At 43.9% G+C, this 24932-nt stretch overlaps 1 protein-coding gene across 2 annotated transcripts in view; it reads right to left on the reverse strand.

The window, feature by feature from the left end:
• The window catches only part of GFRA1 (GDNF family receptor alpha 1), a 236763-nt gene that overhangs the window by 66572 nt on the left and 145259 nt on the right, over positions 1 to 24932 (reverse strand). For both annotated transcript variants that reach the window (XM_040255146.1, XM_040255145.1), the window contains one exon: positions 7621 to 7957. In XM_040255146.1, the coding sequence (XP_040111080.1) occupies positions 7621 to 7957 (337 nt within the window). The remainder of the gene's footprint in view (positions 1 to 7620; positions 7958 to 24932) is intronic.

Consider the following 24932-nt stretch of genomic DNA (forward strand, 5'->3'; position numbering starts at 1 on the left):
CACCTTAAAAAATGAGCTATCCCACCCTGCATCACTAAAGACACCCATGTAATCATTTGAAATGAAAACTGCTCAAATGAACTGGAAAATGTTTTACTTGTGTTTTCTCATATTCCTGAACCTTTCTTTCCATGGTTCAAAAGTTTGCATTGTCTAATTGCTGATTTCCATTTGTGAATGAATCAGTGTAAGATAAAATTAAGTGACAAATTAATCACCTCTTTTAGTTTTAGGCATTAATTATCCTCTGAGCCATTTTCTCGTGCGCTTGCCACATGTCAAGACAAGCCAGGAGATCGCGTGATGTCGAATCTAGTTTTCAACTCAGGAAGGTAGCCCAAAGAGCAGAGGATGTCCTTGCTCTTTAAAAGTCGCAGTTTACTATGCAAAATAGTTTTGATTCCAGGCAAAGGAAATACATTCTCCCCTTTTAAAGATATATTAGCACTGTCAGGCCAAGTAAGTCACTGGAGAAGAAATTTGCTGCATGGTTTTGTGATATGTTTCCCCAGTTGTCCCAGTTAACACATTAACAACAACATATTTCCTCTAAGTATAACAGGGTCAGTGTCAGTGTGGAAAATGTGGTGTTGGCTAGGGCAGGATTTTGAAAGTTACATATGCTGTTCCTCTGGAGCTGTACCAAAGGAGACCTTCATGGTTCTGCTAAAAAAGCAAAACAAAACAAAACACAACCAGGCCCCCAGGATACAATTATAGGATCCTTAGTTCCTGGGGAAAGCTAAATCCATATATACTCGGTCACTTGGTCAAAACTACCACTTTTAGCAACTATGGGGAGGCAGAGCCTGGGTACCGAGGCGGTTTTGTTTCGTTGCTAAGTTGTGCCTGACACATGGACGATAGCCTGACAGGCTCCTCTGTCCATGGGATTTCCTAGGCAAGAATACTGGAGTGGGTTGCCATTTCCTTCTCTAGATCTTTCCAACCCAGGGACTGAAAACCAGTCTCCTGCACTGGCAGAGTGTGTATATGTTAAGTCGCTTCAGTCATGTCCAACTGTTTGTGACCCTATGACTCTTTGTGACCTCACCAGGCTCCTCTGTCCATGGGACTCCCCAGGGAAGAATACTGGAGTGGATTGCCGTGCCCTGGTCCTGGGGACCTTCCCAATGCAGGGATCGAACCTGCGTCTTTTATGTCTCCTGCATTGGCCAACACTTTCTTTACCACTAGCGCCACCTAGAGAGCCCCTGCATTGGCAGAGAAGCAAGTCAGTCTTGGAGTAGGTGTGGACAAGAAAGCCTTGGAGACAGAGGGCCCTGATCCCTTTCCTTTCAAAATTCAATATTATCAGAATCTGTTGAAAAGGTATGCGATACCCTTGACCAAGCACTGTTTAAGCCTTAAAAAAGCAATATGGAACAATAGGGAGGAACCTGAAGGACATTATGTTAGGTGAAATAAAACAGTCACAGAAGGACAAATACTGCATCATTCCACTTTACGTGAGGTATCTAAAATCATCAAACTCACAGACGCAGAGAACAGGACTGTCTGCTGCCAGGAACTAGGGGGAGCGGAAGCAGATAGTTTCTGATCAGTGGGAACAAAAGTTCAATTATGCAAGATGAGTAACTTCTAGAGTTCTACTGTACAATATTTTGCCTGTAGACAATTCCATATTGCACACTTAACAACCTGTTAAGAGAGTAGATTTCATATTAAGTGTTCTTATGGCAGAAAGTGAAGAAGAACTAAAGAGCCTCTTGATGAAAGTAAAAGAGGAGAGTGAAAAAGTTGGCTTAAAGCTCAACATTCAGAAAACGATGATCATGGCATCTGGTCCCATCACTTCATGGGAAATAGATGGGGAAACAGTAGAAACAGTGCCTGACTTTATTTTTCTGGGCTCCAAAATCACTGCAGATGGTGATTGCAGCCATGAAATTAAAAGACGCTTACTCCTTGGAAGGAAAGTTATGACCAACCTAGACCTAGCATATTAAAAGCAGAGACATTACTTTGGCGACCAAGGTCCGTTTAGTCAAGGCTATGGTTTTTCTTGTGGTCATGTATGGATGTGAGAGTTGGACTATAAACAAAGCTGAGTGCCAAAGAATTGATGCTTTTGAACTGTGGTGTTGGAAAAGACTCTTGAGAGTCCCTTGGACTGAAAGGAGATCCAACCAGTCCATTCTAAAGGAGATTAGTCCTGGGTGTTCATTGGAAGGACTGATGCTGAAGCTGAAATTCCAATACTTTGGCCACCTGATATGGAGAGCTGACTCATTTGAAAAGACCCTGATGCTGGGAAAGATTGAGGGCAGGAGGAGAAGGGGACGACAGAGGATGAGATGGTTGGATGGCATCACCGACTCAATGGACATGGGTTTGGGTGGACTCCAGGAGCTGGTGATGGACAGGGAGGCCTGGCATGCTGCGGTTCATGGGGTCACAAAGAGTTGGACACGACTGAGCGACTGAACTGAACTTAACACAATAAAACTTCAAGAAAAGAAGGAAAATGTTAACTACAACACTCAATCCCACCTAGGATGCACTGCCAGTCAAGGGAGAGTCTGAGATGCTGTGTGTTCAAGCTGCAGGGCTGCATCTGATGGGAATCCCTAGGACCCAGCCCCCAGGGCAAAACATCACGTTTTGGGAAATAGTGGCTGCAGACTGAGTAGGAACTAAGAGTTGTTAGTCTGCACCCAAGGCTGTGGCACCTGAGCTGCAGGTGCAGAATGACCCCGAAGGGCACGGCCACCAAACCACCAAGCATACTCCAGGCTGTTTGCAACAGCGACACCATGTGGCGGCCGCGAGAGTCACAAGTCAGGAGCACTGGCCAGGAGCCTCTGGCTCCATCTTTGCCTGGTGTTGGAAGCAGAACAAGTTCTGGCACATAAGTCTATAATTCATAGATGAAAACAGGAGGGGGCTTGCTCAAGAGGAAGATGCTAGTTCTTTTGGTAATGAAGAACAGCGAAGGTGCCTGAGTGATTGATTAGAAAAATTAAAGAGCTATGAACATATTTGTTTGTAGCACCCAATAACCTCAGATATGCAGATGACACCATCCTTATGGCAGAAAGTGAAGAAGAACTAAAGAGCCTCTTGATGAAAGTGAAAGAGAAGAGTGGAAAAGTTGGCTTAAAACTCAACATTCAGAAAACTAAGATCATGGCATCTGGTCCCATCATTTCATGGCAAATAGATGGGGAAACACTGGAAACAGTGACAGACTTTATTTTGGGGGGCTCTCAAATCACTGCAGATGGTGACTGCAGCCATGAAATTAAAAGACGCTTACTCCTTGGAAGAAAAGTTATTACCAACCTAGACAGCATATTAAAAAGTAGAGACATTACTTTATTAACAAAGGTCCATCCAGTCAAAGCTATGGTTTTTCCAGTAGTCATGTATGGATGTGAGAGTTGGACTATAAAGAAAGCTGAGTGCCAAAGAATTGATGCTTTTGAACTGTGGTGTTGGAGAAGACTCTTGAGAGACCCTTGGACTGCAAGGAGATTCAACCAGCCCATCCTAAAGGAAATCAGTCCTGAATATTCACTGGAAGGACTGATGCTGAAGCTGAAGCTCCCATACTCTGGCCACCTGATGTGAAGAACTGACTCATTTGAAAAGACCCTGAAGGCAGGAGGAGAAGGGGACGACAGAGGATGAGATGGTTGGATGGCATCACTGACTCAATGGACATGAATTTGAGTAAATTCCGGGAGTTAGTGATGGACAGGGAGGCCTGGCGTGCTGCAGTCCATGGGGTCGCAAAGAGGCAGACATGACTGAGCGACTGAACTGAATGAACTGAGCCAGGGTCCAACTGCTGAGCTTACTTAGTATGTCAGAGTTTGGGCAGAAGGAGGAGAGTAGCAAGTTTAAATTTTGTACATATAACCAGGTACATCAAGGATAAAGGAATCGGCTCCCTTTAGGATCAAACCAACCAGAGAAAACTGGCAAGGGAGACACTGTGCTTCAGGGTAAGACCTGGAGGCTGTTACATTTCATCACCCCCTTCCTCTACTACCTCCGAGTTTGCTTTTCTGCAGACAAGCTTAGGAGGACTAAACAGTCAAGCTCTCCCCTCTCCCTTACCACCCTGAGAGGAAAGAACCTGTTGGCTTCTCTAAAAGGGGAAGGCAGAAAAGGCAAATAAAGTCAAAAGGCAACGCTGAAGTTGCGTCTCCTCTGTTTGAAGGCATAAGGCCGGAGAGACAGGTTTTGTGCAGAGGCACCGCTGGTCCCTGGGGAAGGAAACCTGTGTGCCTGGAGTTGGAAAACATTAAGTGCAGGGAAGTTTTAATGAGCTTCAGCAGCTCTTTGATAATGGCTGATGTTGAGATGACAATGGAACATTTGAAAGGCGAGCTTTCAAAGAATATGCTTTTTAGGAAGCGATTTCCCCTCTTGTCATCCCTTCCCTTTGGGGATCCTCACGTTGGGCCTTTTGCCATCCCACTGGGGGTACCTTCCTTCCTCTGATGGATCTAGGTCAGAGCTACTTTAACACTGTAGCTACTTTAACATGAATCCTCCTCCGCCAAAGCTCCAGCTGCTGCTGTGGGTAGTAGTAACTACAAGGGCTTCACTGAGATGGATCGAGCAGGGATGCAGTAAAAGGCATAAAATTAAAGACAAGATTAATAAAACCTGATGAAAGAAAACACTGCCAGCCTGCCTAGCAGCTTAAATTACATTTACCACATGCGACAGGGAGGGGGTAATCATGAGTAATAAGTCCAGGCTCAGCTCGGGAAAGAAATTCTGGTCTAAATAACGACAGGTAACACCAGGGTAAGTCACTGATTCACCTTCCTAGAGAGGACTCAAGACGGGGTATAAAACTATCAATCACACTGAGGCCAATTTCCCCTGGTCGGGCCCCCAACAGTCTAGGATCTAGATTCCCAAACAGCCCAGAGCCAGAAACACGGCAGATACACAAAAGCGGCTTCTGGTTGTCACTTCCAGTCCAGTGGTGGCTGTTGCCACCGCAGCCGACCTTGGGAGTGACCAGGCACGGTCAGTCCTTAGGTGAGGGCTGTCCAGCTGTCCCCTGTTCCTTGTCGTTCCATCAGCTGAAGTCACTCCATGCTCCCGGGGCTGCCGCAATGCACATGGTCCCTGGAGCCAACCTGGTCCCTAAACAGCACACAAACCATCCCCTTCCCCTACAGATTCTTCCTGCCGCCTCCTCGGAACACTCCCAAGTTCCCAAACTTCTTGCTGTTTCTCACCGCAGCTTAGCAGGGAAGCAATATGATTTGACTAGTTCTCATCAACCCTCCAAAGAGTCTCTCTTTTTATAGGCAGGCCAACTGATGCAAACGAACCCTCAGAATAGGCTTTCGGGCTGCAGAGGGGGTGTCAGGAACCCTCTCTGGACCTCTCGTGCAAGACACACCTCGCTAGAAGAGGAGGGAAGGCTCCATCACCGTGCTCTCTCCCTCCTCCCAGCCGTGGCCCAGTGGACGGAGGGCTGACTCACTGCTCCATTCCCCTGCCTTATAGCAGCCTCCCATCTCCAGGCCTCCTGGTTTGACCCATCAGTGAAAAGGTGACGTCTCCTGCAGAGACAGGGATGGCTGTAGCTGGCTTCCAGCCAAGGAAAACCCTGGAAAGACCTGCTCTTAGCAGAAGACTCCTTTTGCTCCAAGACTGAAGGGGCCCAGGAACATGGGATTCGGGTGCCAGGTCTTCAGGCGACAACCTTTAGATTTTCAGCTCCCTGGCATTCTAATCCCAGATGAAGCTCCCGCAGTTTCTCCCTTGGTCTGGCCCCTCATCGCACTCAGTGGTAAAGAACTTGCCTGCCAATGCAAGGGACATAAAAGACATGGGTTCGATCCCTGGGTGGGGAAGATGCCCTGATCGAGGGCCTGGCGACCCACTCCAGTATTCTTGCCTGGAGAATCCCATGGACAGAGGGGCCTGGCGGGCTGCAGTCCATGGAGGTCACAAAGAGTCGGACACGACTGAAGTGACTTAGCACTAGAGAGTTCTCAGAGTCCCTGGATGATTGGTTTCCCCAGGTTATGGCTGCAAGGAGGCCCTGCCTCTTCCTCAGGACCCCTGGAGCACAGCCATCCCCGATCACAGCGCTCAGCTAGGAGGGTCTCAATGAAACAGGGTTGACAGGTGAGGAAGAGTCACACTGCCTGAACACCTGACTTCTCCCACAAGCTCAGTCATTTGAGTTCTTCCTCACATAGCTTCCATCTTGGGAAAAAAATGGAGACACTACTTCCAGAAAGTCTTCCGCATGAGGGGGGTTTTCCAGTTAACGAGCACTTTTATTTTCCTTTGGTCACTAAGGAAATGGCAACCCACTCCAGTATTCTTGCCTGGAGAATCCCAGGGATGGGGGAGCCTGGTGGGCTGCCATCTCTGGGTCGCACAGAGTTGGACACGACTGAAGCGACTTAGCAGCAGCAGCAGCAGAGCTAGTCTAAGGAAAGAATGGGACTCCGGTCTATCAGAAGAAAACTTAAACTGACCAGAACTTTCGCTCACCAGAATCCTCCCAACTATCAGACAGATTCTTCTCTGCCTTCTGCTCCTGAGAAAGGGGAGACTTAGAAGAAAACAAGCATCTAGTCACACCTTCACCTACTTGTCCGCCCGTGAAATTTATCAAGTGCGTGAGATTTTGTCAGTGACCGTATTTGAAGACTCCTGACTCTGTCCCGAGGGCAGAGTACAGGTGCTGTCCGATGATGCCCCCGTCTGCATCTCTAACCTGACATCCACCCTGTGCTTTGAATGCAGCACCAGCATTGCCTCAGGCTGCGAAGACTCGAGTCTCTGCTAATCAAAATCTACTGGCTTCCATCAGCAATGAATTCAACCCGAAGTTCTGGAAGGACACACACATCAAATTGTCGACAGTGACAGCTGGGAGCAAGTGAGAACAGAAAGAAAAGAAACCTTTCCTTTCTTTCTACTTAATTCTCTACAGCTTTTTTGCTCTGAAAAAAAGTATATATACATAGAATATATTCATGGAGTCCCTGAAACATTAAAATAAATTAATACATGGCCAAAAAGGAAACCAAGTGCCTGTTTTCAACAACACAGCCCAGACTCTAGCAGGTCTCTGATTGGGGCTGAGATCCAGAAGCATGAAAAGCATCTATGCTCAGACAGGTTGATGATTAAATGACCCAGAACAGACCTAGGCATTCTGGAAGTTCTCCTCTTCAGGGCTGGACACAGCTCCACCCTCTTGCTGCTGTCTTCCAGCTTTGTGATCTTGATGCGAAGCACCCCTATATTTCCACCAGCCCTCATTCCACTTACTTAATCCTTTTTGACCCCTGGCAGCTCTCAGTTCTAGTAGTGGGGGCACATGCCTTCAAGCTCACCTGACCTCAGGTGACTCTCTGAACTTACTGAGCACAGTCCTATTTCCCTCATTCCCTCATTCTCAGATTAACGATGGAAACCTTCCTGAGTGCAAGAGCCTGATGCCTGCCCAGTTTCTGAAGGACCTTGTCCTGGAGGCAGAGGTCAGTTTTGGCCCCATCCATCCCAACCACTCCCCTCTCCCACCCCACGCAGCAATTGAGAAAACAGAAACAGGGCCCCTCTCTGCCACCTCATTCATCACGCAGCTGCCGGCGCGCTCACCTGCAGATGTAATTGGTTTTGCACGAGTCCTGCAAGTTCAAGCAATTGGGTTTCTCCCTCTCCTCGTAGGAGCACACGGGCACGATGGTCTGCCGCCTCCGCTCGGTGCAGGCGATGTCCCGGCAGGAACAGAAGAGCATCCCATAGCTGTGCTTGGCCGGGACCTTGTCGAAGAACTGCCGGAGGGCCTTGTGGCACTTGCGCCGGTTGCAGACGTCATTGGACATGCTGGTGGTGCACGGGGTGATGTAGGCCGACCTGTACTTCTTGCAGGTGTCGTCCAGGTTGCAGGCCTTGGCGGCGTCCAGGCAGTTGTTCCCTTTCGAGATGTGCTCCACTGCAGAAAGGAGAGACAGGCAGGTGACCACAGGGCTAGGTGCCGGGGCGGCTCGCACAGGTCCTCTGCTTGCACTGAGATCTGGCCTCTCACCACCTGGCAGGCCTGGCAGCTCTCATCAGCTCTGTGTTTGGAAGCTAATAACTTAATGAGTTTGTGACAATGAGGAAGCATCAGGGGCACAGAGGCTGGGAACCCACGGCTGCACATAAGCTCCTAGCATTGTCTCAGAGGTATAATTAGGAGGTATTGAGTGAGGCCAAAGGAGCTCAGACACCTGCCTGCCTGGGTCTAAACAAGGCAACAGGAAAACAAGTTTCCAGCTCCTGGCTGGTAAACTGAAATTAGGATAAAAGAAAAAAGAAGCAAATTATATACTTGTTTATTATATAGTGTATAAAATGATATGCTGAATGTAAGTATAATTGCCATGCAATCCTCCAGGAATATAATTATGTAATAAATGCACATAGTACATGCTAATTACTATATGATTACAGAGTAATTGCATGGTTATTTGAGCCCAGAAGACAAAATATTATGCCAGCTCTCTAAACAGGAAGAAGCAACCACATCGAAGCTGTATTTAAGTTTGAGCTCACAGGCCACTGGAAGGAAACCAGAATAAATTACATAAAAATTTGCAAACCTCAATTACCATTTAACTTACCACAGAAAATGTGGGATCTATGAGTACTGAGGTTGCAGATTAGAAAAATGCAGTTAGTATTTTGGATAGAATTTCAGTGGGCTTACAAACCATAGGCCTTAGGAATCTCACAAAACATATGTTGCCTTCTGCCCAAGCCCTCTGTGCTCAGGCTTTCAGAGAAACCAGGACCATCCATGGCCAGGAGGCCTTCTGTGAGGCTGGAGACAGAACACAGAGGAGGTGGTGCCCACTGGGGTGGCTGGGTGGGCTGGCAGGGCCAAGTCCAACGGGTAAAGTTAAAAGACGAACGGACAAGGGAAATGAAGCCTATTTCTCACAATATAGGTCTTACCAAAGAGAGGGGGAAGTGATGGAAAAACCTCTAAGAGCCAAGTTATATATAATACGGCCCATGGAAAATTGATAATTAGGTGCAGCAATGACCCTCCAGAAACAGCTAGGAGGCAACAGACAGGCACCACACAACTGTGGGATTCAAACCCCAGGAAGTTTCCGTGCAGGCCTGCCCCTTCTTGAGAGAAGAGAATGAAATCCCCTTTCATTCTCTTTATATCCCCCATTGATGGGGATCATGAAGGCACTTAAGAATTAGCACGAGAGGAAAGAGAGTTCAGACGGATTGGATGGGACTGAAAGACAGGACAGTGTATTTAGTATCCATATAAAGGGCACATGGAATATTTTTCCACCTTAAAGAAGGAAGGAAATATGCCATATCCAAAAACACAGATGAGCCTTAAGAACATGATACTAAGTGAGATAAACCAGTCACAGGAGGACAGTATCCTCTATGGCTCTACATGTGCAAGGCATCTAAAACTCTCAGACTTATAGAAGCAGAAAGTTGAATGGTAGTTACTGCTGTTCCACCGTACAAATGACAGTTACTGCTACTCAACAGTACAAATGGTAGCTATTCCCCATTTCCTCCCTTGTTCCAGCAGTTGTTATTCAAGAAGTATAAAGTGTCAGTGATGCAAGATGAATAAGTTCTAGAGATCTGCTGTACAGCATCACAGTTACAGTTAACAATACTGTATTGTGCATTTAAAATCTAAGTGGCATGATTTCACTTTTTGATGGCTGAGTAATATTCCATTGTGTATATAAACCACATTTTCTTTACCCATTGATCTGTCCATGTACACTCTGGTTGTTTCCATGGCTTGGCTAATGTAAATAGTGCTGCAATAAACAGAGGGGTGCGTATATCTTTTCAAATGATAGTTTCCTCTGAGTATACGCCCGGGAGTGGGTCTGCTGAATCATAAGGCAGCTCTATTTTTAGGGTTTTTGAGGAACCTCCTTACTGTTTTCCACAGTGACTGCACCGATTTCCATTTCCATCAACAGTGGAAGAGGATTCCCTTTTCTCTACATCCTCTCCAGCATTTGCGTATTGTAGAGTTTTTAATGATGGCCATTCTGTCTGATGTGAGGTGATACCTCACTGTAGTTATGATTTGCATTTCTCTTAATACTGAGTGATGTAGAGCATCTTTTCATCCATCTATTGGCCATCTGTATATCTTCTTTGGAGAAAGATCTATTTAGGTCTTCTGCCCACGGGTACCTAAAAATTATTATACTAAGTGAACTAAGTCAGAAAGAGAAAGACAAATACTATATGATATCACTTATATGTGGAATCTAAAATACAATACAAATCAACCTATCTATGAAACGATAACAGACTCACAGATAAAGAGAACAGGCTTGTCGTTGCCAAGGGGGTGTGGTGTTAGGGGAGAGAAGATATGGGAGTTTGGGATTAGCAAAGGCAAACTATTATATATAGAATGGATAAACAATGAGGTCCTACTGTATAGCACAGGGAACTATATTCAGTATCCTGTGACAAACCATGGTAGAGAAAAATGGGAAAGAATGTATGTATGTGTATGGATGAGTAACTTTTCTGTACAGAGGAAACTGATACATCATAAATCAACATTGTAAATCAATAAAATTTTAAAAAAGAACTATGTTAAGAATATAGTGTTAGTCACTCAGCCAAGTCTGACTCTTTGTGACCCCATGGACTGTAGCCCACCAGGCTCCTCTGGGCCTGGGATTTTCTAGGCAAGAATCCTGGAATGCGTTGCCATTTCCTTCTCTAGGGGATCTTCCCAATCCAGAGACCAAACCTAGGTCTCCTGCATCACAGGCAGATTCTTTACCACGTGAACCACCAGGATCTTATGTTAAATGTTCTAGTATTGTAAAGCAAAATTTTATACAAGACAAGAACAGACACAGTAAGTCCAACATTTCAGGGAATGAAAAATTCTCCTTGGTCTACTGATGGTGTGCCTCACTTTAAGAAAGAACTACGTGTAAATATATGAAATCACAAAAATATACTCGGGCACTACCAGCAGTATTTTGTGATGCTCCAGGTTCATGTCTCTATGACACATATTGTTGTTGTGAATTCAACAATTTAACGCGCAAGGCAATCAACAAGACCTTCAGCCCTTCTTAGGTGAGCAGTGCAGGGCGCCAGCAGCTGCACGCACATCCTGCTGGTTTAACAGGCACACCTGGAGCATTTTCTCCATCATGATCTTCCCAAAGTGGCTTCACTCCTGCACCTCTGTTTTCACACTCAGCCATTTCAGGACCCAAGGAGTGAAATATTCACCACATGCCCCAACAGATCCCCAGGGCCTCCACCAGGCTCTGGTGACACTTCTGGTTTTTTCCTCTTTTGAGAGGTGGTGCTGTTGGGCCCACTGGCAGCAGTGATTGGTAATCCTGAGGGACTACAGCTGTAGACTTCTTTTATTTCCATTTAAGGCTGTCTGGGTCTTCATTGCTGCGCCTGGGTTTCCTCTAGTTGCAGCAAGTGGGGATATGCTCCAGCTGTGTCACACGCACTCTGGTGTGTGAGCTCAGCAGTTGTGGCACATGGGCTTAGCTGCCCCATGGCATCTGGAATCTTCCTAGACCAGGAATCTAACCCCCCAAGGTCCCCTGCATTGGCAGGCAGATTCTTAACCACTGGACTACCAAAGGAAGTCTTGGAGATTTCTAAGTTATGCAGTTTGGAATGATGATCTAAAATAAAGGAATATAACCAAACTCTGCATCATCCGGATAAGGCCCTTAAGGCTAGCTGCTAAGTCGTGTCCCACTCTGTGACCCCATGGACTGCAGCATGCCAGGCTTCCCTGTCCTTCACTATCTCCCAGAGTTTGCTCAAACTAATGTCCACTGAATCAGTGATGCCATCTAACCACTTCATCCTCTGTCGCCCCCTTCTCCTCCTGCCCTCAATCTTTCCCAGCATCAGAGTCTTTTCCAATGAGCTAGCTCTTCGCATCAGGTAGATACTGGTATGCATTTCACTACCTATATTTTCACTTTCATTGGTGTTCAATGGTACTTTATGATCTCTGGCTAAAATGAAAGGAATACAGGCACATAGGCTGACTTAATACTTACATGATATAGCCAGGGACATAGGAACAAACAGTTCATATAAGTTCAAATGGAGAAAAATGACAGAAAAATTAAGTCATCGTATGACACCCAGTAATGTAGGCCTGTCAAACTCAGAACAGTACATGTTGAAACAGAAAATTACATACAAACTGTAAGCACCAATTTAGTTTCAGCAGACAATGTCATTTCTCATATTAAATGTATGTTATCAACTCACATTTCATAGTTTTTAATGTTTTGTTAACACTTAATTTGTGTGTGTTGTCTTTACAGTTTGTATAAAAGCAAAGAGTAAGAGCTGATGGTTTTATGTTTATAAACTTCAAATAAAATTATAATGAAAATAATTAAACTTAACACACAAGGTCCAGAAAATTTACTTCTCTCTGGCAGTTCTCCATATAATACAGTTTTTAAAAATTGGCCTGGAAAAAAGCTCTTTGACATGTGTTTTGGCAGTGAATTTTTGGGTATGATACAACCAATAACAACAAAAAATAAACAAGATGAATTACACCAAACTAGAAAGCTTTTGCAGAGCAAATAAAACCAGAATGAAACAGAATGAAAAGGTGACTTATGGAATGTGAGAAAATACTTGCAAATCATGTTCTGATATGGAGTCAATTTCCAAAATATATAAAGAACTTGTATGATTCAATCACAAAAGTAACAACAATAATAATAATAACTCAAATTTAAAAATGGGCAAAGGGCCTGAAGAGACATTTTTCCAAAGAAGATACATGAAAGGCCGGCAGGTCCATGAAAAGATGCTGATTGGTAGGGAAATGAAAATCAAACCACAGTGACATAACACCTCAGGCCTGTTAGAACAACTGTCATCAAGAGAACTTGTCAGAAAGACAAGAGATAATAAGTTCTGGGGAGATGGTGGAGAAAAGAGAAGCCTTGTGCACAGTTGGTGGGACTGTAAATTGGTACAGTCACTACAGAAAGCAGTATAAAGGTCGCTCAAAAAATTAAAAATAGAGCTAACATTCTCACATGACTGTGAGCTATCATATGATATAGCAATTCCACTCCTGGGTATATATCCAAAGGAAACAAAATCACTTCGTCAAAGAAATATCTGCACTCCCATGTTCATTAAAGCGTCATTTACAATAGTCAAGTGTTCATCAAGGAACAAACAGATAACGGAAATGTGGTGTAGATTTTCAATGGAACCCTATCCAGCCATAAAAGGAAGGAAATATTGCTATTTGCAACACACAGGTGAACCTGGAAAGCGTTATGCTGAGTACAATAAGTCAGACAGAGACAACTATTGTCTGATCACATTTATATGTGAAATCCAAAAAAAAGTTTTGCATGAAGTGGGAACAGGATGAATCATTTTATGTCCAAACCAATGGCTCACAGTCCATTCCATTTAGCACCTGGCATGCTTCAGCCTCACTTTGAGCTGATTCTGTTTTCACTGATAAATAACACTGCTAGAGCACCGTCTCCTTATCATTATTTCAGCCAGATTCCACAGTGTGCAACCTGGCACATTTAGATAGGCAAGAGGCCACCAACTGATTTCCAGCTTACAGGTAAATGAGTGACTTTTTGCTTCTAATTCTCATTCACACAAAACATTCTCATAACCCTTCCCAAATTGATACATGAAGCCAGCATTACCCTAATAGCAGAATCTAACGCAAAAAAAGAAGAAAATTACAGGCAAATATTTCTTAGAAAAGAGTACAAAAAACAACAACATTAAACAAACTGGTAAGTAGATTTCACTAAGTTAAAAACTCATCAAAAGACACTTAATTTCTTAAGAAACGAAGAAAACAAATAAGACAAATCACAGACCAGGAAAAAATATTTGCAAAACATGTATCTGACAAAGGACAAATATCTAAAACATATTTGCATTCATGCTAAGTCATGTCTAACTCTTTGTAACCCCATGGACTGTAGCCTGCCAGACTCCTCTGTCCATGGGATTTCCCAGGAAAGAATACTGGAGTGGGTTGACGTTTCCTTCTTCAGGGAATCTTTGCAACACAGGGATCCAGCCCATGTCTTCTGCAGGGGGCAACTGGCAGGGGGATTCTTTACCACTGAGCTATATGAGAAGCCCAACATAAAAAACAACCCAATTGAAAAACAGGTTTTTCTTCATAAAAGAAGTTGTATGAACGGTCAGTAAGCACATAAAAAGTGTTAAACATCATTAGTTATCAGGGAAATGCAAATTACAACCACTATGTTGGTAGTTAAAATTTAAATCTGACAACTCCAAATATTTACAAAGATGTGGCGCTCCTAGAATCTCATACATTCCAACAGAAGAGTAAAATCGTCCATCCACTTGGGAAAATTGGGGGCAGATTTTTATAAATTTACACATATACCTACCCTATAACCCAGCATTTCTACTTCTAGGAATTCATCCAAGAAAATGAGGATATATGTCCATAAAAAGAGTATGACAGCACTTTATTGATAATAACCAAAGACTAGTTACAGCTTATTACTTGGAAGGAAACATATGACCAACCTAGATAGAATATTCAAAAGCAGAGACATTACTTTGCCAACAAAGGTCCGTCTAGTCAAGGCTATGGTTTTTCCAGTGGTCATGTATAAATGTGAAAGTTGGACTGTGAAGAAAGCTGAGCGCCGAAGAATTGATGCTTTCGAACTGTGGTGTTGGAGAAGACTCATGAGAGTCCCTTGGACTGCAAGGAGATCCAACCAGTCCATCCTAAAGGAGATCAGTCTTGGATGTTCATTGGAAGAACTGATGCTAAAGCTGAAACTCCAATACTTTGGCCACCTCATGCAAAGAGTTGACTCATTGGAAAAGACCCTGACGCTAGGAGGGATTGGGGGCAGGAGGAGAAGGGGACGACAAAGGATGAGATGGCTGGATGGCATCACTGACTCGATGGATGTGAGTTTGGGTGAACTCCGGGAGCTGGTGATGGACAGGGAGGCCTGGCGTGCTGCGATTCATAGGGTCGCAAAGAGTCAGACACGACTGAGTGACTGAACTGAACTGAACTGAGAAACAGTTCATGTATCCATCAGTAAGAAAACGCCTAGCAATCTGTGGTCTATCCACATAATGGAACAGCACTCAGAAATAAGAACAGATGAGCTATTTATACACACAACGCCATGGATGAATCTCAAAAACACTGTTCTAAGGGGGAGGGGGGAAGCTTTACAAAAAAAGTACACATTGAATAATTTGGGGTTGGCCAAAAAGTTCATTTGGATTTTTTTTTCCATAACATCTTTTTAGCCAACTCAACATGTACTTGGAAGTTCTGGAAAAGGCAAAACTAATTTATGATGGAAAAATAATCTGAAGAGTGGTTGCTTCTAGTGGATGGAGGTGGGGGCTGACTGGAAAAAGCCAAGAGGAACTTTCGGGAGTGACAGTAATATTCGCTATCTCAGTAGAAATTTGGGTCAAAACTCAAGAGAATGGGACACAAAGTCTGTACATACAGAAATTTTACCTCAAAGTAAAAAGAAATAAATGTTAAAAACTGGCTAATGGTAAACATCCTGAAGCATTTAGGGGAGGCATATTGATATCTGCATTTTTAAAACTTTGAGGAACTGCTAGACACACAGAAGGGTGCGTGGATGGATACTTACAGAGCAACTACATTCCAATGTAATGGTAGCTTCTAGAAGGCAGCTTGATGTAAAACTTTTTTCAGTTGACTGTAGGTTTGAAAATGTGCAAACAAAACATTGGAAAAAGTTGATTCACATATATACCTTATTCTTTTTTAAAAAGAAAAGTTTCACACGCACAGAATATGGATAACAACAACCCTTAGCACCGAAAACTTTCACCTCTCTCTTAAGAGTCCTCACAAATTCACTGCCAGCTTTCTCTCAGATACCCTGCTGCAGTGAAGTTCACCAGCTGCAGTGAAGTTCACCATAAGCAGAGGTGAAATCATAGGACAAAGAAGTTAGAAGTGAGTTTTTACTTGGTGGGAAGATTGATGCCCCATATGTATTAAATGCATTCCCCAGTGCACAACACTGCGACCTCAAAGACTTGAGGGCCGAGGGAGAACTAGCCAGAAGACATGGATTTAGGGCACTGAGTCACACCCAACACCCCATCCACTCACACGCGGGAGGGCAAAGGCACAGCCGCGCGCCTGGTTTACGGGCTGGGCACGCACACCTTCTCGCCTGTGTGGGAAGGCTTCGGAACAGCTTTACCATAACTCTGAGTGCCATCCTCTCCACAGCTCATTTTAGAGCTCAGCATTAAAATGTTGCTACCCCCCTCCTCCTCCAACTCTAATCTCCCCCTCCATCTGCTGTTATTCATTCTTTAACTTGGTAGAATGTCTGGGATGCTGTCTGAATGGGAAGCATTCTCAGAATGAAGGCTGTTTACTAGAAATTCTTTCTTCTGGGGGAGGACGTTCGCGTGTGGGTTTGGCGGGCTAAAGAACTCCCTCCAGCACCCGCCGAGCACTGTGTGATGGAGAAGCCCATTACCCAGCTTTTCCTTTCAAAGTTACACATCACCACGCTGTTACTTTGCAGGTTACATATGGCTTTCTCTGTCATTATTCTAAGCTTTTCTGGCTGTGATCACATCTGATGTGACTTGTTTCCTGTTTTCTTGGGAGGTATAACCTTCACAGCAACTGGAGGGCCAGCTCCTGGACCACAGAATAAAAAGATGTTGCTAAAGGAGCAATGGATTCAGAGTCAGGGAGTTGAAACATGGTCCAGTTACCTGAGTGCTTTTTTCCCCATTTATAAGATGATATATCTAAGGTCCCTTCAAGCCTCAAGGTTTTTTATTTGATGCTTATAGTGTAAATTGCCTTTTCTGATTATAACATCGAGTATTTAGGATACAACTTGATCAGGGATGGAACGTAAAAAACAAAAACCAAAACCAAGCCAGCTCTTGACCTCTCAGCTGTTTGCTGCTCCGATGGGTACACGAACCAACAATTTCCACCCTGACCTTCAGACAGAGCAAATGAAAAGGGTCCCTCCAATACAGGGAGATGTGGAGGTGTCAAGGATGAATTACGCACTGGGAGACGCTTTCACATTCTAAATTCCTCTGGCGCAAGGATCTGCCTTTATCCCAAGTACAATCCTCACACTGTCCCAAATCAAAGAGGCTATCGCTGTGGCTGGCAGCCCTTCATTATTTATACTTAGAAAACGCCACCATTATTGGCAAATGCTCAGACCAGCAAACCAGTCAAAATGATTCAGGATGAAACACAGATGCAAGGATCTAGAAATCATTTCTATAGGTTATGAGGTGGAATAGAACAGTAACTATATTAAACTTTGCACGGCTCGCATGAAGATGCGTTTTTATTAAGCAGCAAGTTCACAAGACACAGTGAAAGACCGTTGTTTACAAATGCTTGCCAATTTCCGGGTATCTTTCTGCCCTTCTTTTTAAGGCTGCAGAATTGAATTCACAACCAGTTTCCTCTTACTTTCTGGCTTGATTAATTACCATGTTGACATAACTACTGTTCTTCTCCTAATAGGCTCCCTCTAACGTGTTATTCCAGCAAATGAAAAATACGCAGAAAGCGCCAAGATCTTCACGGGGGTAGAACAGGCTTTTCTGGAAGCTCACATTGACAGTCTGGTCTTCTGCTGTCCACGTGGATCAGATGGCAAATCTGATCGTACAGGCTGTGACCCTTGTAATCGATCCTACAAGGGCGTGGCCTTTTCCAGCTGGGGTGCTAAAAATTACATTTAAAAGACAATGTTGGCTCTTTGGAGCCCATTTTGTCATTCATACACCATTTGAGACATATTGTATTACACAATGATGAATTTCCTCCTTGCCCTGTTTTTTCACACCTTCCATAACTACATTAAGCCTCAAGTCATATCCAAGATTTCTCTCTAGGGTTCACAGTGACTGAATTATTCTGAGTATCTGTGAATTTGGATGTAATTCTTCTTCCTGGTAAAGACAGTGCCCTGTATTAACCACGAGTCAGGCACTTGCCCCATGCTCACTCACTCCAAGTTCACCCATTAGAGCTTCTGTTTCCATAAAGAACACACTGTGGCCCACACCCCCCATACCATCCATATCTTAAAAAATTAGATGCCTCCTATAAGTGGTGTGTAAGTAAGTCACATGCTTGCTGCTGCAAAATGATTAATAGTGCTGTCTCAGCAAATGGGATCATTACATTTTTAATTAACCTTTCCAACCTCCTCCACCTTTTCCTTTTGTTACACATTGGATCTCTGAAGTTTTCTACTTGTTTATGTTCAACTAGGTTTGAAACAAAGGCATGAAAAATGATAGCAGGTGATGTAGGAGCTGGTGCCCAGGTGAGATGCCTGGTGAGGTGCAGTGCCTCATTGTACATGGGGCCTGGGGACAGGCACTCGGAACTTGATGGCTGGGTTCCCATCTAATTTTTGTTTTGGCAGCTTAGCGTTATTTAATGGCCTTAGCTACCAGGAAACTGGCTTTTTAAAATCTCTTTCAACCTAATTATAATTACTGTGTATAAATCATACAATGATCAATTATAAAAATCTCGGGTTCATAAATATTTAACTTAGCATTTAAATCCACACTGCAGGAGTGCATGAAAATTCCAAGCCCATCTCTTTGCAAATAACTGCTTTATTACAGTTCCAATGCCAATTACTGAGAATTGAACCAAGTCTGTGTTGCAGCACACTCGGGCACATATTTGAGCATAATGCCTTTCCATGTATTAAGATGGCACAATTTAGTTATTTCTAAAATATGCATGCCTCTCATTAAAAAGACACTTGCGAAGTCTTCTACTGGCATCTTTTAATTCCTCAAGTGTGGAGAGGCACAAGTATGATATTAGACATAAAAACACTCATTAAAATATATTTTATCTAATGTACGATAGATTCCAAGATAATTGAGGTCAGATTTGTTTGGAAAATATATTATGACATGTGCAAACGCTGATGCAAAGAGGAAATGATCTCTTACAAGGATTCAAATAAAACAGCTAAATATTTTTCAGCAAAATCATAAAGCCATAATTGGATTTCAATTTAGTAATAGTCAGCCTAAGACAGGCCATTTTTAATAATCTAATTATGTGTTTGAGGGCCTACCCCAGAACTCAACCATTGCTTCAGAACTATTAATTGTCCTCAACGCTAAGGCATCTTCAACCATGAAATTTGCTATTACATGTAGGACTGACTCTCACTTATGAGTATTTTTTTTTCCCGAATCTCAGATCATCTTTATAACGTCTTCAAATGCCTACTCCTTTAATTTGCCAAAAGCAAAGTCTTTAAATGACTTTCTCTGGACCAGAACACTTGATCCCAACTAGCTCAGATTTGTGGTCCTCCTACAGACAAAAGTCACAACGAGATAGATCTACAAACATCTCTATCTTTGAAGATAAAAAGAGAAGCCCTTGCCTTTGTCTGATTTTCATTAATTAGAGGTATTTAATTACTAACATCTCTGGAGCAGTAAAATTAATGAGGACTCCAACTATAGGAAAAGATCTGCATGATAATGTGAACCTAATTCATTTTACGGGGTATTCACTGTGACTCCACTAATATTTGGCCTGTGAAAGCTTCACTGACGTCTAGCCGTTTCAACAGTAAAGTGCTAAACACTTCTTCAAAACGAGTGCTGCTTCCTCCCAGAGAAAACAATAAACGTGGGCCACCCAAGCAACCAAGGACCTAATTTCCCATCACTTTTCCATCAACGTACCAGAAAGAGAGCTAACTGGAAGGGAAACATGGAGTAGTTTGTTTAACAGTTTTCTGAGTTACTATAAAATAAGATAGCCTTAAAATAATGGGCCTGAACTTTCAAACTAGCGTGCCCAAATTTAGAAATTTCTAAGTGTGTGCCATGGAAAGTCTTTGCTCTGAGAAGCTGGTCACTTATCCCAAAGAGGCTGCCAACATTCTGGACATTTCATGGAACTCTTCCCTAGAAGCCTGAGGCGTGTTCTCTGGAATATTCTGAGCAGCTGCAAACCTCTGCATCAGGGATGGATTTTAAAAGCCAAATGTCATATAGCACTAAGTGTGGTCATGAAATAAGTGATGATGCTGGGTAATGGTTAGGGGAAGAAAATAAGTGATAAATATATGTAAGGATTTTTTCATTGAAGTGGTTTTCCTGAACAGTTTTGAGCCAATGAGAGCCTTGGAATACGTGATTTTCCTCAAGGTGACTATTGGAAGGACAAGATGAATTCAGATGTGTGTGCTCTTGGTAGTTGTACTATCCATACTCATACCGATGTGCTGCATTTCTCCAATGAGGATGCTACCAGAAGGCAGGCTAGAGGCTTAAATGTCATCATCACTATACAATCTATAAGTTTTTCTGACCTCTGATATATAAACAGAGAAGAGAAGTATGCATTCTAAAGCCAAAGAATCAGCTGAAACAATGAAAAATGAAGAGGTTGAAGATCCTATTAAGTCCCCTGGACGATGCTGAGATAATAATGAATCATTGATGATGTTGGCGGTTGTCAGGGCCCTCACAGTGCAGGATTTCAGCAAAGATAAGCTAAATATCAGGTCTTTATTTTTAGTTAAAGAGCATAAAATCCAATGCCTTTCTTCCCACGAGCCTATTTACATACCTGCTGTGCTACCCATTTGCCTTCACCTGCTTCCCAATTAATACCCCATTAAGCTGCTCCACCTGCAGTGGCTTTTACCTCCGCCACAGCCCGGCAACCATCACTCATCTGCTACAGCTCAATTGTTTCTTTGGGGAAGATAAACAAAAGCCACATGAATAATAATGGCAGGGCTTTGTATTTTTTCAGGGTGTGCTTTCTCAAAAGATAGTAGCCAGACGCTGAGGCTGGTTTCAGGGAGAGAAAGCCACTAGCTGGGCAGAAATGTCTAGGCTTAGTGTAGCCACATTCCAAAAAATGATGGGGAGAAGGGACATCCATCTCCATTGGATTTGTGAATCTGGATTTTATCTATATGTATGCGTGCATACTAAGTTGCTTCATTCGTGCCCAACTCTTTGCGACCCTATTGTAGCCTGCCAGGTTCCTCTGTCCATGGAATTCCCCACTGGAGTGGGTGGCTATTTCCTTCTGCAGGGAGTTTTTCTGACCCAGGAATCGAACCCACGTCTCCTGTGGCTCCTACATTGGAGGCAGATTCTTTACTGCTGATCCACCAGGGAAGCTCATCATTATGTATACATATATTTTTTAAATGATGTTTTTGCTTTATTCAAGAAGGTGTTTCATATCAAGTCGGGTTAATAAAATTTTGTTTGGTTAAAGATTCTTAGGTGACCTATTTCAGTGAAAATTAGCACACCTTCTCTTTTTTGCCAGCAGGTTTTAAGTGTTTGAAAAGTTCATTGCTTCAAGCAGTGACAAACCTCAGGGGCCTCAGAATCCTCTGGAGAACAAACTTGAAGAAATAAGGGGGGAAAAAGCCCCAAACACATAGATTCCTAAGGTTTTCCTGTGCTATCCTCCTGAGAATCTGTATTTTTACAAAGTTCCCAGGTACTACCAATGGTCAGACTTGGAATTCCCTGGTCTTCAGTCAGTTAAGCATTTCTATTTACTATCCACCTGCACCTCCATTTATTTTCCTAGGAAATCTAGACTTTCTGGTTGGTTCTGGTCACATTTTCAGGAGTGCAGTCCCTAAGAGGTACCTTCCAGTGGGTGGCTCATTCAGGCATCATTCCATGAAGACCTAGTTGAGGAGAGGATCCTCTGTGACTGTGCTTCCAGTGTAACTTCATAATGAAGCCCAGACTAGATTCATCAGGGAGTCCAGCCCGGATACTTCTAAGGTGGGCTACGACAAGGCCTCTCCCGCCCCCCGCCCCCCACAACCTCCCATGAGCTGCAGAGAAAGCAGACAGCAGGACCAGAACAGGCATGTATGTCCGTCTATGTACATGCCTCAGTGAACCTCCGAGTTTATTTTAATGGTGTATCGGCAAATGTCCTTGCTCATTTCTAGCTTTAAATTGGTTCCAAATGCATTCACACATTTACCCTTCTGAGCCCCAGCATAACTTTCCTTAGATCCCCATTTGAATGACTATATCAGTGAGCTCAAGAATTAAGTTTAAAACCCGGGAATTTTTACATTAAAATTCCTTAGCCAGGACCTCCACTGTGTCTGTGCAACTTAATCTGCAGCTCTGTCTCCTGCAGGAATGGCAGAGTAAATACAACTATCTCTGCATGGTATTCAGTGGGCACCAAGCCACATCTCCTCCCCAGAGGTGTTCTCCCACCTGGTTCCCGTCCATGGGATGCTGCGAGGCTGCTGAGGCAGGCTGAGGCAGGCTGAGGAAGTGGGTAACCCAGAAGTCTCAGGCCGCTTCTAGAATGTGTCCTTCCTCACTGTCTCACAGGAGCATATCAGCTATAGAGCAGTTGTGTCTCTGATGTACACACACAGTGTGTCCCTGAAGAACACTGGGCTCAATGAGAGCAACCCCCAGCTCCTAGAACCTGATTTTCCACTTAGCTGTGTGCTTCAGAGAGCTTTCCAGGTGGCTCAGTGGTTAAAAAAAGAAAAAATTGACCTGCGAATGCAGGAGTCGTGGGTTTGATTCCTGGGTCAGGAAGATCCCCTGGAGAAGGAAATGGCAACCCACTCCAGTATTCTTGCCTGGGAAATGCCATGGACAGAGGAGCCCGGCAGGCTAGTCCATGAGGTTGCCAAGTGGTGTCCAGCTCTTTTGCAAGTTGGACCTGACTTAGCAACTGAACAACAACATGCGCTTCATCAAAACAGATACTGTGCATGCTAAGTCACTTCAGTCGTGTCCAACTCTTTGCGACCCTGTGGACTGTAGCCCACCAGGCTCCTGTGTCCATGGGATTCTCTAGGCAAGAATACTGGAGTGGGTTGCCATGCCCTCCTCCAGGGGATCTTCTCCATTCAGGGATCAAACCCGCATCTCTAATGTCTCCTGCATTGGCAGGCAGGTTCTCTACCACTAGCGCCACCTTCTCCAGGGTATCTTCCTGACCCAGGGGTTGAGCTCAGGTCTCCCACATTGCAGGCAGTCTTTACCATATGAGCCACCAGGGAAGCCCCCTCCAGAAAAAAAGGTACAGTTTAGGCAAAATGCTTGTACTCTACCCTAAAGCGTTAAAATGTGCCTTTTTTGATAAGAGATCCAGTTTTGCGTATTAACTAGTTGTGTTTTTTTTTTTTTTTTCAAGAAATGGCCACTCAAATGGTTACATTTAACCCTGGGCTGAAGCTGGATGTGAGTGCTGGGGTCAAGATGATTCCATCAACTTTATGCCTGCAGAGATCGGAATGACATTCAGCGTAAGTGCCAGGGTGCAGGCCAGCTGCTAATGCTGTCCTCAGCACCCGTGGACACGCCAGAGGTACAGGGTCACCCTTTTGCTAGGGCATTCAGGGACAACAGAAGTGAGAAAGGCCAGCTGCAGAGTGGCCAGCCATGCTGCTCATCGGTAGGAAAGGGATGGAGAGAAGAAAAGCAGCTGTGAATTTCTGCATTATAGGAGGAAGGCCTGGGCCCCAAATACCCGTGCATTCATGGAAGAAGCTCTGTGTTGCAGAAAATCTTGTTTCAAGACACAGGAAAAACCAACCACACAAAGCCAGACCTTTTAGGTCTGTGATTTAGCCTTCTGGTAGCTCATATGGTAAAGAATCTGCCCACAGTGAGGGAGACCAGGGTTCAATTCCTGGGTTGGGAAGATTGCCTGGAGAAGGGAACAGCTACTCACTCCGGTATTCTCGCCTGGAGAATCCCATGGACAAAGGAGCCTGGCGGGCTACAATCCATGAGGTTGCAAGAGTCAGACATGACTGAGCGACTAAGCACACACCACCACAATATTGCCAAACACATGGTTGGCCTTAAAAAAATGAATAATGAACAACCCCTGAGAATTTCCCGTGATATATCTAGAGGTGCCTCCCTTACTGGGAAAGACTAGACGGTTTCCTCCCTGTGGTACTAGCTAATAAAATTGACCCAAGAGAGTTGGGAAAGTTCCTAAAGTAGAAAATTTGGTAGAGGGGACGGACTTCCGTGGAGGTCGAGTGCCTAAGACTCTGCGCTCCCATGCCAGAGGCCCAGGTTCAATCTCTGGTCAGCAAAGTACATCACGTGTGCTGCTACCAAAACATCCCATGTGCCATGCAGCAACTAAGACCAGGAGCAGCCAGATAAACAAACATAAAGATAAAGAGAAATATGGTAGAACTATAGGTCCTAAGGTAGAAATGGGGATTGCTCTGAATCAATAAGAAAGCTGGCATTCCCAGGACCATCGTGTGCCCTCTGGGAAGTTCTTAAAACAAAATGAAAGCCCAGTTGGCCATTTGTTGGGGAATAAAGCTTTCCTGGTTTTTGTTTTACCTGTTGCATAGGACAGATGATCTTCAGGGTTAGATTTAAGACTTAATAGTTTTACTGAAAGTAGCTCCCTCTCCAAGAGTGTTCTACGAGTCCGTCAAGGATTTCACATAAGAAATCCTGTTCAATATTATAAGTGTGAACATATTTACTGGTGTTTGAGGGTGATAGTGGTGGCTTTTGCAGTTCAGAGATTTGACTTAGGAATATATTTGTTTTAAAAAAGCAAAAATTGAACATAGCATAATAACGGAGAATCAAACTTTTGGAAGTCAAACCTATACCCTGAAATTGGGAATTAATTTCTGCCTATTAGAAAGCTAAATAAAATTGTCTAAACCTATTTCTTGACACCAATGAGAGATCCTCCTAGTGTGGTAAAGACTTCTTTATAGTACTGTTAACTCAGAAGTGCTTCTCACTGGAGAGAAAATAGGAAGAAAATTATAAACGTGATT

Source organism: Oryx dammah, unplaced genomic scaffold, assembly GCF_014754425.2.
Source record: "Oryx dammah isolate SB20612 unplaced genomic scaffold, SCBI_Odam_1.1 HiC_scaffold_14, whole genome shotgun sequence".
NCBI lineage: Eukaryota > Metazoa > Chordata > Mammalia > Artiodactyla > Bovidae > Oryx > Oryx dammah.